Source organism: Cololabis saira, chromosome 22, assembly GCF_033807715.1.
Source record: "Cololabis saira isolate AMF1-May2022 chromosome 22, fColSai1.1, whole genome shotgun sequence".
Taxonomy (NCBI): Eukaryota; Metazoa; Chordata; class Actinopteri; order Beloniformes; family Belonidae; genus Cololabis; species Cololabis saira.
In genome coordinates, this window is record NC_084608.1 from 35593267 (window position 1) to 35609417 (window position 16151).

The window sequence follows — 16151 nt, forward strand, 5'->3', positions numbered from 1 at the left end:
GAAGTGCTTTTTAGTTATTTTAACAATATTTAATACTAACTGAGTAACAAACAAAACTAACAAATAAAACTATCGGTACCGTGATTACCATACATGTATTTAAAGAACTGAAAAACTTCACTTGACAGAGCATACAAATCATTCCTGTTGGTGCAAGAAGAGCAAGTCGATTCTTGCAGAAATGAAATATACCTCATTTTGGGAGAGCGTGTCATCCCGACTTATAAAATAAAACAGTTTCTCTACATACAGTATGTCTATTTCTCACAAATATATCAGTGTTCCAACACTTACGGACCCCACGTCCTGCATATGCATAAGAATAGTCCCCCTGGACTATCTTTTTATTGGTACCAGACCAACCATGGCGCTCTTGGCCATTTCTCTCTTTAATGTTACCCGAGATATTAAACCTTTTTTTAGAAGAGCGAGTCAGATTCTTAAGGCAGGAGAAGCAGAACATTCTCACAACACAATCAAATTCAAGTGTTATGAAATTGCCAGCGTTCCTAAAAACATCTCTACAATAACGTTCCCAATAACACAAAATAATAAAAATAACCTTCACAACCACACAGCGGACTTACCTAAAATCTCAGGATGACGTCAACCATTCTCGGGCACTCCAATTCACAGACTTTCGACAACAACTCAGCAACAATAATTTGGGATTTTGTAAGTGGATCCCTTAACCTCTAAAATTTTAGATAGAGTCGCTGATTGCGCCGTTGTTCTGGAACAGGAGTTTCCATCGAAGGTCTATTGTCATCCGGGTCAACGGCACCAAATTGTTGAAGAATATTATCAAACCAGTTCAGAAGTCCGCTTTGTGATTTTTTTATGAGGTTTTATTGAGCCGGCGGTGAGCACGTCTGCACAGACCAGAGGTCTGGTAGAAATGCTGACCTCGAGTGACGTTGTAATCAGATTTTTATACAAGAAGTTTCAGGAATACCAGCCCAGTGAGAGAGGTGGGACTTTTAGCTTTAGGACCACCCCTGAGGGATCAGGAAGTCCGTATATGTTCTTTGTCTCTGTGGGGGCTGGAAGTCTCGGCAGGGATGCAGAACGCCGGACCTTGCGTGACAATGTCCCGGCAGGGGTCCCCAGGAACTGGAACCCGCATGTCTATGAGCATAAGGGGGGCTTGAGCAATCTGCAAGGCGTCGTTGTGTCCCTGCAGGGGGGCCAAATGGTCAAAATGCTTCATCACCGGAAATGCTCCAAACCTGCAGGGGGCGCTCTCGGCGTAACAGAGACCGAACAGCCGACTGAACCACAGTGTTTACATCCATGGTTTAAACATACAGCGGGAACGCTAATGTGATGTTTATATCACTGTACAACGCTGCACATTACGACACGTTTCTTTATTATATTTTACACCAGACGATACAAGGCTGCACATAATATTAATAGGATAAGATCATGATTAGAGATTGACATAAAGCACCAGTTAACGTTACAGCACTCCCGGTTGTAGTGACCGGTTATGAAGAGTTTTTCTTTTGAAGAGGGTTTCTTGTTTTATATCGTTTTGTGCTTTGCATCGTTTCTATTTACATCATATTTTACGTTTGATGATGCTGCATTTGTCTTTGTTTTTTGCAGCACGTTTTTTCATTTGCACCACGTTCCTCTTTTTGTACCTGGTTTTGACTTTGTGAGTTTGAATCGTTTCTGTACTTGAAGCCGTTTTCCTTAACTGAGACGCGTTAGGCCGTTGCAGTGCGTTTGGCCCTCGTCGGCCACCGTCCAGAACTCATGAGTGACGTTCAGAAGCTTCCTGCAGCCGTTGTTGTCCTGGTTCTGGAGGAACGGAGACAAACGCTCGTTGATAAACTGGTCTCCACGCCAGAACCAGCACCACGCAGGTTTTCCCATCAGCCTTTAACACGTGTGGCGTCTGAGGAGGGAGGAGCAGCAGAGGCTGCAGAGAGCAGCAGGAGGAAAGAAGCAACAGGAAGTAACATTAGTCTGTCAATCAACACCACTCTGATCAACCCAACCTTTATTCCATGAAAATACATGTTATCTGTAATAAGTAGATACAGTTGTGATCCAGTGAAAGGACCAGCAGCTCTTCCTGCTGCTGCTCCCTCAGACAGTCCACACCAGATCCTGGAGCAGAAGATGTTCAGCATCGTTATGTCAGATATCACATCTCACAATCAACAAGACCAAACTGCTGCTTTCCTTCATGAACATGCTCCAAACACTGTAAAAGAAGTCACATCTGTGACTCCGCCGAGCTAAAAGTAAGACGTATAATCAGCTGAGAGTCAAATGTAGTTTTCAACAACAAAGTACTTGGTTTACTTTCAGGAATATTGTTGAATAGTTTAATACTCTTATTACTATCAGTGGGATGATGCAGGTCCTGTATGGAGTTCTCCAGAACCTCTTCTCCTCGTACAATCACTTCTGTTTGATTGGGATGAGTCTGTCATTTGTGTTTCATCCATTATTAACAGAAATATGATGAAATAATGATAATAATTCTGATAGAAATACCAAAACATTGATGAATGTTGAATTTGACGGCAGCAACAGAACCAGTAAAAGTCCAATCCTGCATTCCCAAGTCCATACAGTCTCCATGATCCCTGATAGTAATCAGAGTACTCACCACTACTCTATAATACTTTGTTACCACATTCCTGTAAGTAAACGTAGTACTTTGTTGGCTGTCGTTAAGAATGATCATCTGATCAAAGAGACGACCCGGTATCTCCGTCCTGCGTTTAATGTGGAAGCTTCAAGAATCCTGACAGACGTGTTTCTGAACTGTGGAGTTTCTGAGTGAACGTGAGGGAAGATCCTGGAAACGCCAGGCAGAAAGAACCGGGCCAGGATTTGGACCAGGAACCTTGTGACTGTGAAGCTCCAGTGTTGCCCACCACCCCCCCCTGAACGGAGGAGGAGAAAACACTCATCTAGATGTTTATCTGTGTTTTATTCTTTCTCCAGGTGGGAGCGCTGCAGTTTGTCAGAGATCAGATGTGATGATCTGGTCTCAGCTCTGGAGTCCAACCCGTCTGATCTGGAACATCTGGACCTGAGTAAGAAGGAGCTGCAGGATTCAGATGTGAAGCAGCTGTGTGGTTTCCTGGGTGGTCCAGACTGCAGACTGGAGACTCTGAGGTTTGTTCTTTGACTGAAGTTGTAACAGTTGTGAGTTCTGCAGCCACAAACACCTGAGTTGCTCTGAACCATCCTGGTCTCTGGACTCATCTGCTCCTGACATCATTAGAAACCAGCTGAAGTGTCTGCAGGCTGCTTTCCTCTCCGTGGAGCACAAGTGTGCAGTACAGAGTGGTGAACGATGTTCCCTCAACAAAGACGTCTTCATTCCATCCCAACATGAACTGAACCTGAGCAGCAGAATGTTTGTTTGTGCAGAGATCGTGCAGCATCGTCTACAAACATCTTCATCTTCATCTGTCCAACATGTTTCATCTGATCCAAACACTGAGATTCTAACGTTTGTACCGACTGAGATATTCCAACACAACATGAGTTTGTATGGATGATCCACTGGTGGAGCTGCAGAGCTGCAGAGCTGAAGTCACTACGTCTTTATTGGAGCAGCAGCATGATGTCATGAATATTGATGAAGATCTTTTTCACTGGTTCTGTTGGAACCTGCACCCTCGAGGTTCAGCTCACATCTTTTATTCTTCATGCAGGTTGGAGGAATGCATGTTGTCAGGGATCAGCTGTTCTTCTCTGGTCTCAGTTCTGAAGTCCAACCCCTCCCACCTGAAACATCTGAACCTGAGCAGCAACATCCTGCAGGATTCAGGAGTGAAACATCTGTGTGGTTTCCTGGAGAGTCCAGACTGCAGACTGGAGACTCTGAGGTCAGACATGTTTTAGTTTTGTGTTCAGATCAATCTGATGTGAAAGTTGTGTTGACACTAACCTGCAGATCAGACTGATCTCCTGCTGATCCACACTGACCATCAGACTGATCTCCTGCTGATCCACACTGACCATCAGACTGATCTCCTGCTGATCCACACTGACCATCAGACTGATCTCCTGCTGATCCACACTGACCATCAGACTGATCTCCTGCTGATCCACACTGACCATCAGACTGATCTCCTGCTGATCCACACTGACCATCAGACTGATCTGGTTCTTTCATCATATTTTTCTGGATGTCTCATTATGGGACGTCCCGCTGCATTAACCTCATTGGCTGGTGAGACGTGTCCGTCCCCCGCAGGACCAGCTACCTTAGATGTCCCGTGTGGACGACACCACGTCCTTCAACCTCCTGTCCTCAAGTCTGACTGTCTTCAGTTAGTCCCGACTGGAACGTCCTCTCAATGTCCTCTCAATGTCCCCTCAGTGTCCCCTCAATGTCCTCTCAATGTCCTCTCAATGTCCCCTCAATGTCCCCTCAATGTCCTCTCAATGTCCCCTCAATGTCCCCTCAATGTCCTCTCAATGTCCCCTCAATGTCCTCTCAATGTCCCCTCAATGTCCTCTCAATGTCCCCTCAATGTCCCCTCAATGTCCCCTCAATGTCCCCTCAATGTCCTCTCAATGTCCTCTCAATGTCCCCTCAATGTCCTCTCAATGTCCCCTCAATGTCCCCTCAATGTCCTCTCAATGTCCTCTCAATGTCCCCTCAATGTCCCCTCAATGTCCTCTCAATGTCCTCTCAATGTCCTCTCAATGTCCCCTCAATGTCCTCTCAATGTCCTCTCAATGTCCTCTCAATGTCCCCTCAATGTCCTCTCAATGTCCCCTCAATGTCCCCTCAATGTCCTCTCAATGTCCTCTCAATGTCCCCTCAATGTCCTCTCAATGTCCTCTCAATGTCCCCTCAATGTCCTCTCAATGTCCCCTCAATGTCCTCTCAATGTCCTCTCAATGTCCTCTCAATGTCCCCTCAATGTCCTCTCAATGTCCTCTCAATGTCCCCTCAATGTCCCCTCAATGTCCTCTCAATGTCCTCTCAATGTCCTCTCAATGTCCCCTCAATGTCCTCTCAATGTCCCCTCAATGTCCTCTCAATGTCCCCTCAATGTCCTCTCAATGTCCTCTCAATGTCCCCTCAATGTCCCCTCAATGTCCCCTCAATGTCCTCTCAATGTCCTCTCAATGTCCTCTCAATGTCCCCTCAATGTCCCCTCAATGTCCTCTCAATGTCCTCTCAATGTCCTCTCAATGTCCCCTCAATGTCCTCTCAATGTCCCCTCAATGTCCTCTCAATGTCCCCTCAATGTCCCCTCAATGTCCTCTCAATGTCCTCTCAATGTCCCCTCAATGTCCCCTCAATGTCCTCTCAATGTCCTCTCAATGTCCTCTCAATGTCCCCTCAATGTCCTCTCAATGTCCCCTCAATGTCCTCTCAATGTCCCCTCAATGTCCTCTCAATGTCCTCTCAATGTCCCCTCAATGTCCCCTCAATGTCCTCTCAATGTCCTCTCAATGTCCTCTCAATGTCCTCTCAATGTCCCCTCAATGTCCTCTCAATGTCCCCTCAATGTCCTCTCAATGTCCTCTCAATGTCCCCTCAATGTCCCCTCAATGTCCTCTCAATGTCCCCTCAATGTCCTCTCAATGTCCCCTCAATGTCCTCTCAATGTCCTCTCAATGTCCCCTCAATGTCCCCTCCCTGCTCACAGCGTCCCTGGCGAGTCCCGTCCTCTCTGACCCTCACGGGGTCCGTCGTGTCCAGGAAGGTGGACACTACGGACGCAGGGACAGAGACAGAGACAGAGACCTGCAGGGACAGAGACCTGCTGCAGGGACAGAGACAGGGACAGGCACCTGCAGGGACAGGGACAGGGACCTGCAGGGACGGGGACAGGGACAGGGACAGAGAAGGAGAAGGGGGCAGGGACAGGGACCTGCTGCAGGGACAGAGACCTGCAGGGACAGAGACAGGGACAGGGACCTGCAGGGACAGGGACAGAGACCTGCAGGGACAGAACTCCGGTTCTCTGACTGATGTGAGAGACGTCTCACCAGAAAACTCTTCTTGCTCGGGGAGTGAGGACGGACGTGGTGTCGTCCACACGGGACATCTAAGGTCCTGCGGGGGACGGACACGTCTCACCAGCCAATGAGGTTAAAGCAGCGGGACGTCCCATAGTGAGACGTCTCACTCATATTACTCAGAGAACCGGGTTCTGGAAATAACCTAAAGTTTCTTCTTCTCTGGTGTCTTTGTTCAGGTTGAAGGACTGTGTGTTGTCAGAGATCAGCTGTTCTTCTCTGGTCTCAGCTCTGAAGTCCAACCCCTCCCACCTGAAACATCTGGACCTGAGTCAGAACTACATCCTGCGTGATTCAGGAGTGAAACATCTGTGTGGTTTCCTGGAGAGTCCAGACTGCAGACTGGAGACTCTGAGGTCAGACATGTTTTAGTTTTGTGTTCAGATGAATGTGATGATAAAGTTGTGTTGACACTAACCTGCAGATCAGACTGATCTCCTGCTGATCCACACTGACCATCAGACTGATCTCCTGCTGATCCACACTGACCATCAGACTGATCTCCTGCTGATCCACACTGACCATCAGACTGATCTCCTGCTGATCCACACTGACCATCAGACTGATCTCCTGCTGATCCACACTGACCATCAGACTGATCTGGTTCTTCTCTGGTGTCTTTGTTCAGGTTGAAGTGGTGCTGGTTGTCAGGTATCAGCTGTTCTTCTCTGGTCTCAGCTCTGAAGTCCAACCCCTCCCACCTGAAACATCTGGACCTGAGGAAGAACGTCCTGGATGCTGCAGGTGTGCAGCAGCTGTCTGCTCTGCTGCAGAGTCCACACTACCAGCTGCAGACTCTCAGGTGAGTGGAGGTTGGAGTCGGTCCTGCTGCTTCCAGCAGTTTTCTACTAAAACCAGTGTCTATCAAAGATCCAGTGTTTCCAGTGAAGCTGCAGCTTCTCAGCGGCTGCTTTCCCCAGTAAAGCTGTGAGAGGAGGATGATGACAGGCTGCAGGATCAGAGGATCCAGATGTGTGTTGTAGACCAGTGCTGGTGTTCACGTGTCCACAAATAAAGGAGTATTCCAGCTGACGGCCTTCCAGGATGTTCAGACACACAGCTGCTCCACTGCAGCTCTGAACTGTGAAGGAACCCAGAATGGAAAATCCACCAAGAACCTCGTCCATGTGGCCGTTTCACACGGAACACAAACAGGAACAAACAAGAATGGAATTAAGTTTTTCAACCAATAATATAATAAGTTAACACATTATTGGTCTAGTACAGGGGTCGGCAACCCGCGGCTCTAGAGCTGCATGTGGCTCTTTAGCGCCGCCCTAGTGGCTCCTGGAGCTTTTTCAGAAATGTTTCACCTTTTATTTTTTTTCCTTTTTTTTCCTTTTTTTCTTCTTTTTTCCTTTTTTTCTCTTTTTTCCTTTTTTTCCTTATTTTCTTCTTTTTTCCTTTTTTTTCTTCTTTTTTCCTTTTTTTTTGTTTTTTTTTCTTCTTTTTTTCTCTTTTCTTCTCCCTTTTTCCTTTCCTTTTTAATTTGGACTTTTTTCTTGACATTTCGACTTTTTCACGAAATTTTGACTTTTATTCTCGACATTTTGAATTTTTTCTCGACATTTTGACTTTTTCCTCAACATTTCCACTTTTTTCTCAACATTTCCACTTTTTCTCAATATTTTGACTTTTTTCTCGACATTTCCACTTTTTTCTCGACATTTCCACTTTTTTCTGGAAGTGCATAATGAATAAATAAATCTCCCCCAGTTCTAACTAATATAGAAACATGCAGCATGTGTTTCTTCATTCTAATTCTGATACAAGACTTTTCATTTTTTGCGGCTCCAGACATATTAGTTTTTGTGTTTTTGGTCCAATACGGATCTAAAACATTTTGGGTTGCCGACCGCTGGTCTAGTAGAAGAAATCAAGTATTTTAAAATCTAATAACTGCAGTGATAATATAATAATATACAAACAGGACTGTATTTTTCATAAAAATGAAATGTTTGTGCAGTTATTTCATCATAAAGAGGTTCAGTTGATGGAATAGTCGTCGTATTGGTTCATCCAGGTTACGAACTCTGCAGAACTCTCCTTGTTTATGAGCATAAATATGTAAACTTATCATTTCATGTGAGTCTCTGAACAAGGGAAGTCAAGACAAAACTGAAACACGAGGACACGGAGTTTCAAAATAAAACAGGAACCTAAACACCAAAACTGGGACATGAACTCCAAACCGGGACAGAACTGAGGGGAGAACATCAACATTAAATGGACCTGACTTCCTCCAATAAATGTCCTTAACGTCAAACTGTCCAAAAGCTCCGTGACTGAGAAGAATCCAGGCTTTCATCCATCAGCCGTCCTGGACCAATAAGTGTTTCATTACCAGCTGAGATCTCTGTGGTCCAGCAGCCTCGTAGAGATTCAGAAAAGTAGAACAGTCTTCCTGGTCCAGTTCTGGGTTCTCTGCTAGTTCTTCTCTCATCCAGACGTCTGGGGTTGAATGGTGCCCACAGTTCCCAGAATGACAGAGAGACTTGACTGAATGTTCCAAGTACTGACTGATGTTGTTCAGGAGGAGATTCAGTCATTCTTGATCAGATCTCTGGAGGAAGGTGTTGAACTCCAGGCTGGTTTCCAGCATCCTCAACCATGGCAGCTAAAGCGTTGGCTCTGGATTGAACATGAGCTTCAGGAAGAAACCCAGGTTCCTCATCAGGAAGGACGGGTTTGATACCAGACCCAGAAGCAGCTTCAGCATCAGACAGAGCAGCCAGTTCAGTGTGAGCAGAGGTGCATGCTGGGACGCTGCACGCACCTCTGCTCACTCATCATTATTTACCTGCTCACATTCATTAGAGCCACCATGGTTTTACATGTCAGTTTCCATAAACTCTCATACTTTTACAGTCTTGTTGTGATTTCAGGTGTAACTTTAAAATGATTTCCAGATGTTGTGAGTTTAGTGTCAAATAAAACAACAGTCTCATCTGTTTTTATCTGCAGCCTAGACTGAACCAAACAGACGACGGTGGAGCAGGTGGACTCTTCCCAGAGGAGACGTCCTCCTATAATCTCTCAACACCAGTAAAGGTTGGTGAAGCTTGTGTCTCCACCAACCTCCACCTCTCCCCTCATCAAACACCCTGGTCTGCTCCCACCGCACCTTCCTGCTCTCAGACTAACATTCCTTCTGTCCCTGCTCCTAAATCTGCTGAAAGCAGCAGTGAAGAGACACAACAGCGTGAAGAAGAAGACTCCAACCTGGGAGAAGGATGTGAGCCTTTTATCAGAATGAAGGCGATCCCAGCGAGCAACGCTCCGCCTTCCTCTGGTCCTCTAAAACTCTCCACCACAGGTTCCTGTGAGAGGAAGGAAAAGTCCTGCAGCAGGTCCCGTTCAAGCAGCTTTCCCTCGCCCACTCATCAACCTTCTGCAGAAAGCAGAGCCCTAAAAAGATGTGGAAGTTTCCCTGCCGGGAACCTGAGCAGCAGCTTTGAGGAGTTCCCACCTGCCTGCACTGACTGTGTTTCCAGCATCAATAACCTTTTAAAACCTGAATATCAGCAATAACCCGGTTACACGGCCATGTAAACACCAATAACCCCTTTGAATAACCAGAATATGCTCATATTCTGGTTTTTAAAAACCCCAATATGAGCCCTGGGTTACTCCTTTTAAAACTGAATATTGGGTCATGTAAACGTAACGGAATATCCCCATCAAACGGAACAGGAATGTGTTTTCTGCTCATGCTCTGTTCACAAGGAATCCTGGTCTTTTGAGGTCAGGAAGTTCTTCTAAACACGGAGAAACAAGACCAGGAGGAGACTAATCACTTCATAAATGGAATGAAGGATATGAACATTTCTGCATTTGTAGACGGTAGAAAGTACCGGGATAGAAGATTTACTAAAAGTTGCTGAAGCAGCATTTGTTTTGGATTTGGATCCAGGAAGAAGAAGCAGAAATGACGGGAATTGTGTCATCACGTTCTCCGTGCGTCGCTGGTTTGATCCAGATAAATGATGAATCACCATGTAAACGGAATATTCCCAATGTTTCAGGAACCGGAATATTAGCAATAACCTGAATTTGGACTGATGTAAACGTAGTCCATGATGTCGTCCAGTTCATCAGGACTCAGAAGAAAACACAAACTCATGTTGTCATCCACGTTGGGAAGAGAAAAAAATAATAATAAAAGTTAAAAAAAAATATAGTGACATAACAAAAAAGTAGTAGTAGTAGTGCAATGAATGTAAACTTAAATAAGAAAATAAAATGAAAAGGAAATGGGTTATCTAGAGATTAATAATTAGTTCTTAGATCAATGATTAGCAATTCCAGTAATAATCACAAGTTAAACTAGTAAATACTTGAGAGGGAATGTTGTCATATATCACCCCAGAGTTATATACCAATGTATTAGTAATTATTCTGTTACTATTCTTAGGGATAGAAAAACAAAGACATCAGCTCAGTCCTTTGGAAATACTCTCACATTTTCTAAATAAGTAATAAATGGTTTCCAGCTGGAGAAGAACTTTCTAATGAACCCCTAATTGTAAACTTTATTTATTCCAATTTGAATAAATCCATAATATCAATTGCTGCCCTTTTGAACTGTATTTTAGACATGAAGTCATGGATGGCAGCAAACTTCCTACAGCTCAACCAGGACAAACGGAGGTTTTACTCATCGGTCCTGAAGGCCAGAGAGAGAAACTTTTACCAAAGTTACAGGATTTAAATCCTCAAAATCACTTACAAATCTGGGCCTGATTTTTGACTCTGAGCTCACTTTTATTCCACATATCAAAAACAGAACAAAGATGGGAGAATTAACTTCTTTGTAATATTTCTTCTGTTGATTGGGAACAAATGTGTAAAAACATTTATGAAACAACTAATTCAAATTATTGGAAGGAGTTTGCGTGGAAGATTTTAATTAGATATTTTAGGACACCCCAAATTTAAAGTAAGTACAAATGTGATCTAAATCCAAATTGTTGTAGAAAATGCAGGAGCAGATAAAACACCACAGTCGTGTATTCTGGTCTTGTTTAGTTAGAAGTGAATTTAGTGAAAACTCTGTCAGAGAATTGGAGAATATTTTTTGTGTTTCTTTTGATAAAAATCCACTGGTGTTATTACTTGGAAAAACACCAGAAGAAATGAAGAGGAAAGAAACTCACTTGTTTTTAGTTTTAAGAGCAGCTTTAATGAAACAAATGACAAGAAATTGGTTAAAGGATGATCATTTAATTAATTCTAAATGGAAGGATCTTCTAAATGACAAATATGGAATGGAAAAAATAACAATGAGACGTAGAAATCCAGTTTATATTTTTGAATAAAGATGTAAAAGATGGGTGAGTTAACAACAAACAACAGCCTAATGAACATAACATGATTTAGTGTTTGTTTTGTCTCTGAATACGTCTGTACTTCTGTCCATGTAGTGAATATAAGGATCCTCGGAATGAAATCTGATACGGATCCACAAAATGATTTATATGTAATGTTTTTAATTTAGTTTGATGGTTTTTTGTGTGTGTTTTGTTGTTTATTTTATTCTGTTGTCCTTTTATTTTTTTAAAAATGCAAATAAAAACAAGCATAACAAAGATATGTTTTTAGCATCTTAAGAACAGCCAGAGTGGCCCGTTTCTCTCTCAGGCCAGTACGGAGCTGCTAATGCTTTTATCTCTTGTGCCAGCTGGCCGTCATACATACCTAGTGATGAAAAGAAAACCAGGAAAAAACAAAGGTGTCTCTTAGTTTCAGGATGGCACATTTTAAAGTTCATACAAGGTTGTATTTTTATAAAAAATGAACACATTTCTGTTAAAAAGACAACAAAGGACAAATCCAGCCATAGGTAATCAACAATAACAATCCTTTGTCCATATCAAGGATAAAAGGAATTGAACTGTAATTTATGAGTAAGTCTTTTTACAAACGTTTCTCTCCCCAGTTCAATGAACTCTCCAGAGGAAAAATCTGTTTCTCATTCAAACCTGAAATACTAACAGGAAAATACGAGCTCTATTCCAAAGAGACATTATGTTACTGCTTATTGGAATCAGTTTATTAAAAATATTAACTGGAAGAAAGTGTGGATGGTCCCTCATAAATGTTTAATTGTTAACAAGGTTAAGGAGTTTTCCTTCAAAATGATCCATAAGTTTTACCCGGTCAGTCATTATATGCAGAAATAAAAAAAAACAACATTAATACAAACTGCTCATTTTGTGACGTTTATCCAGAAACTGTTTTACATGTTTTGGTTTTGTTCTTACACTAAAACATTTTGGTCAGAACTCGGTAGATTATTATTGATCATCTCACCCAAGATTTCTCTTTGTTTTGGGAAAATGTTGTGTTTGGTTTCCTGTTATGTCCTAGAGAAGAAGAAACATGTTACTTTTTAATGAATCTATTTTTAATTCTGGCAATAATGTTTATACATAAAAGTAAATTCATTAACAAAAACCCTTGTTTTGTTGTGTTTCAGAAGGAAATGTAAATGTATTTTAAATCACTTATTGATTGTTCTAATCAAAAGGCGATTAAGACGGTGAATATTTAGTTTGTCTATAATCCACTGTAACCCCTGGCTCTTCTGTTCTCTGTTCCACCTGTTTACTGTTCACTGGACGTTCACATCTTTACACTGGATATTGTAATCTTTGTCAATAAAGATTTATTTAAATAAAACATGTCCGTCCTCGATTCTTCTCTAATTTAGGTTTCATGATCTGTTTTATGTTTCATATCTTGTGTCTTGTCAATATTGTCTTATATATTGTTTTATTGCAGTTTTGCACTTTTGTTAATTACAGAACTATTCATAAATTACCGACCGAAATTACATTAATTAATGACAGAAGACGGATGGAGATTGTTTTTGCACTAATTTCTCCTCGAAACAGACTAGTTTTGCCTTTTTAACTGTTTATTGTGGATTTATTTTGAAAGGAATAAAAGGAAGTACTTTTGTCATTTAAACCTTCTAACTTTACACTGACTGCAGTTACCTTGTATAACCGCTAGAGGGCGAACTGTTGCAATCCTTTATTGAAAAAACACCATAGAACTCGGTTTATTACATAATATATACTATAAAAATAAACTATTATACTATAACTTTATTATACTATAACCGGAACTGTCACCTCGAGGAAAACCCTTAACAAAGAGAAAAAAGAGACTCCTTTAACCGTGAAACTGTGCTTTTGTGTTGCTTCTCACAGCAGGTTTGGGTTTTTTTCTTAATTCTTTTATTTGTGTCAAAGGTTCATTCTAAAACAAACATGGTAAATCTACATTCCATACAAATACATTTGTAATTGAAACGAGGTTGATAAAGGGAACAGTAGATTGGACACTGTATGTTCATTCGTTTTTATTTATTTCAACATGTATAAAAAAAAGAAGAAAAGATAAGAAAACAAATACAGGTGGACATTCCAAGACATAAAGAAAAATGTAATACATGACATTTAAGTAAAATAATACAGCAAAGTCCATCATACAAGGGGTAAGTAAGGATATCAGTCTTCTAAATCAGTGGGAAAATGTCTTAACACTTCATACATTTTTTGTGCTTTTGTTTCAGTTATTAGTTTTAAAGATTTTAAATATAATCCAAATTAATTTAAATCACAGCCGGTATGTTAAACATGTCCGGTCCTCGATTCTTCTCTATTTTAGGTTTCATGATCTGTTTTATGTTTCATATCTTGTGTCTTGTCAATATTGTCTTTCATTGCAGTTTTGCACTTTGGTCCGCTGTTTTTGTTTAAAGTGATAAAAAATAAAGTAAATAAGTAGCTTTTTTTTTTATTCTTCTGCAGAAAGTTTGATGACTGTTGTTGCGATGATGAGAACAGACCGCCCTCTGGTGGTGACACTAGAAACTACCGTTTTCTTCCACTTAACGACATTTTCGTCTGTAATTCATTTCAATTACAGAACTATTCATAGATTACCGACTGTAATTACATTAATTAATGACAGAAGACGGATGAAGATTGTTCTTTCACCAATTTCTCCTCGAAACAGACTAGTTTTGCCTTTTTAACTGTTTATTGTGGATTTATTTTGAAAGGAATAACAGGAAGTACTATTGTCATTTAAACCTTCTAACTTTACACTGACTGCAGTTACCTTGTATAACCGCTAGAGGGCGAACTGTTGCAATCCTTTATTGAAAAAACACCATAGAACTCGGTTTATTACATAATATATACTATAAAAATAAACTATATTATACTATAACTTTATTATACTATGACCGGAACTGTCACCTCGAGGAAAACCCTTAAAAAAGAGAAAAAAGAGACTCCTTTAACCGTGAAACTGTGGTTTTGTGTTGCTTCTCACAGCAGGTTTGGGTTTTTTTCTTAATTCTTTTATTTTATTCCTTTCAAAATAAATCCACAATAAACAGTTAAAAAGGCAAAACGAGTCTGATTCGAGGAGAAATTAGTGCAAAAACAATCTTCATCCGTCTTCTGTCATTAATTAATGTAATTACAGTCGATAATTTATGAATAGTTCTGTAATTAAAATGAATTACAGACGATAATGTCGTTAAATGGAACAAAACTGTAGTTCCTAGTGTCACCACCAGAGGGCGGTCGTAACACCGTAACACCAGTCATGAAACTGTAGAAAAATAAAGAAAAGCTACAAATGTTTTTTATTTTGTTGTATTTCATTTTATTTGTGTTGTTATTAATACTGCTGCCTCAGTAAAGTTGTAGATTGTATAACTGTATACACTTTATACAAAATAGTGTTGAAAAGCTGAACGCAGGTGGCAGAAAACTAAACTACAGGTTCATTCTGACATTTATAAAGAGAGACTGAACATTTATAATATAACATAATATAATATTATATATATATATATATATATATATATATATATATATATATATATATATATATATATATATATATATATATATATATATATATATATATATATATATATATATATATATATATATATATATATATATATATATATGAGCATTTACAGCAGGAGTTCATGAAGTCATGTTTTTCTCAAAGGTTAAAATAAAATGATTAAAGGAGAAATATTATGACCGTTAAAAGTTTTCTACTCAGTCCCGTTGTTTTATAATCATCCTTAAGCACTATGTGGATGTTTTTTAATTCAAGATCTTTTTATTGAAATTTTCACAAAGTAAAAAAGGTGAAATGCTGCATGTCAATTACAAATATTTTGAGTAGGCATGGGCATGTTAATCATAGCATACACCAGTGTACAAAATATAAAAAACAATTAAACAGTATGAAAAAATATAAAATAGTAACAAAAACAAACTACAGACCAAACTAATCCCTCCCCTGTCACTGCCAGATTACTAATCACAATATGAGGTCACTCTAACATCAAAAGCCTGCACTAGGAATACAAAAGAAATATGAAGTATAGTTCACAGGGTCTGGAATGCTTCTAGAAAAGGTCCCCACACTTTCTGGAACTTATTTGATTGCTGAAGCGAGTATCTAATTTTCTCCAGTTTTAAGCAGGACATGATGTCTTCCAGCCATTGTGCACGAGTAGGAGGGAAGGGATCCTTCCACCTGAACAGAATTGCCCGACGAGCCAAAAGGGAGGCAAAAGACAAAGTGTGCCCCTGTGCAGTGGTTAACTTCCTTCCTCTCCCATGACCCCAAACAGGGCAGTCAGTGGGTTTGGTTCTAATCTGATTTTAAGCACCAGAGAGAGAGTATGAAATACTTCCATCCAGTACTTGTTTAGACATGGGCAGGACCAGTACATGTGGATGAGAGAGGCTTCTGCTACTTTACATCTTACACAGTATGGACTAATATCTGGGTACATGGAGGATAACTTTGCTTTGGAAATATGAGCCCTGTGTACCACTTTAAACTGAATTAAGCAGTGACGTGCGCACAGGGAGGTTGTATTAACCAGTTTAAGTATGGACTCCCAGGTATCCTCTGATAAGGGAAGCCCTAAGTCCTGCTCCCATGCTGCTTTGAGTTTATCTGTAGGGGCACTCCTAAGATCCAGCAACATGCCATAGAAAGACGAAATGAGCCCCTTTTTGAATGGGTCTGTGGCAAGAACTTTGTCAACTGTGGTCAAGCCTATCGATGCACCAGGG

General features: G+C 40.8%; 2 protein-coding genes across 19 annotated transcripts in view; one reads left to right on the plus strand and one right to left on the minus strand.

Annotated features, from left to right (window-relative positions):
• LOC133423113 (NACHT, LRR and PYD domains-containing protein 14-like) overlaps positions 1–16151 on the minus strand; it is a 485953-nt gene that overhangs the window by 125780 nt on the left and 344022 nt on the right. The gene's annotated exons all lie outside the window — the stretch shown is intronic.
• Positions 1–16151, plus strand: part of LOC133423111 (NACHT, LRR and PYD domains-containing protein 14-like) — a 285843-nt gene that overhangs the window by 21173 nt on the left and 248519 nt on the right. For 13 of the 17 annotated variants that reach the window (XR_009770795.1, XM_061713239.1, XM_061713231.1 and 10 more), the window contains 3 exons: positions 2971–3144; positions 3690–3863; positions 6198–6374. The exons of 1 other annotated variant lie outside the window; for it this stretch is intronic. Coding sequence is in view for 15 of the 16 variants with exons in the window: in XM_061713239.1 (XP_061569223.1) it covers positions 2971–3144; positions 3690–3863; positions 6198–6374 (525 nt within the window). In the remaining variant the exon portion in view is untranslated. The remainder of the gene's footprint in view (positions 1–2970; positions 3145–3689; positions 3864–6197; positions 6375–16151) is intronic. 3 more of the 17 variants (XM_061713236.1, XM_061713235.1, XM_061713240.1) reach the window with 3 other exon arrangements.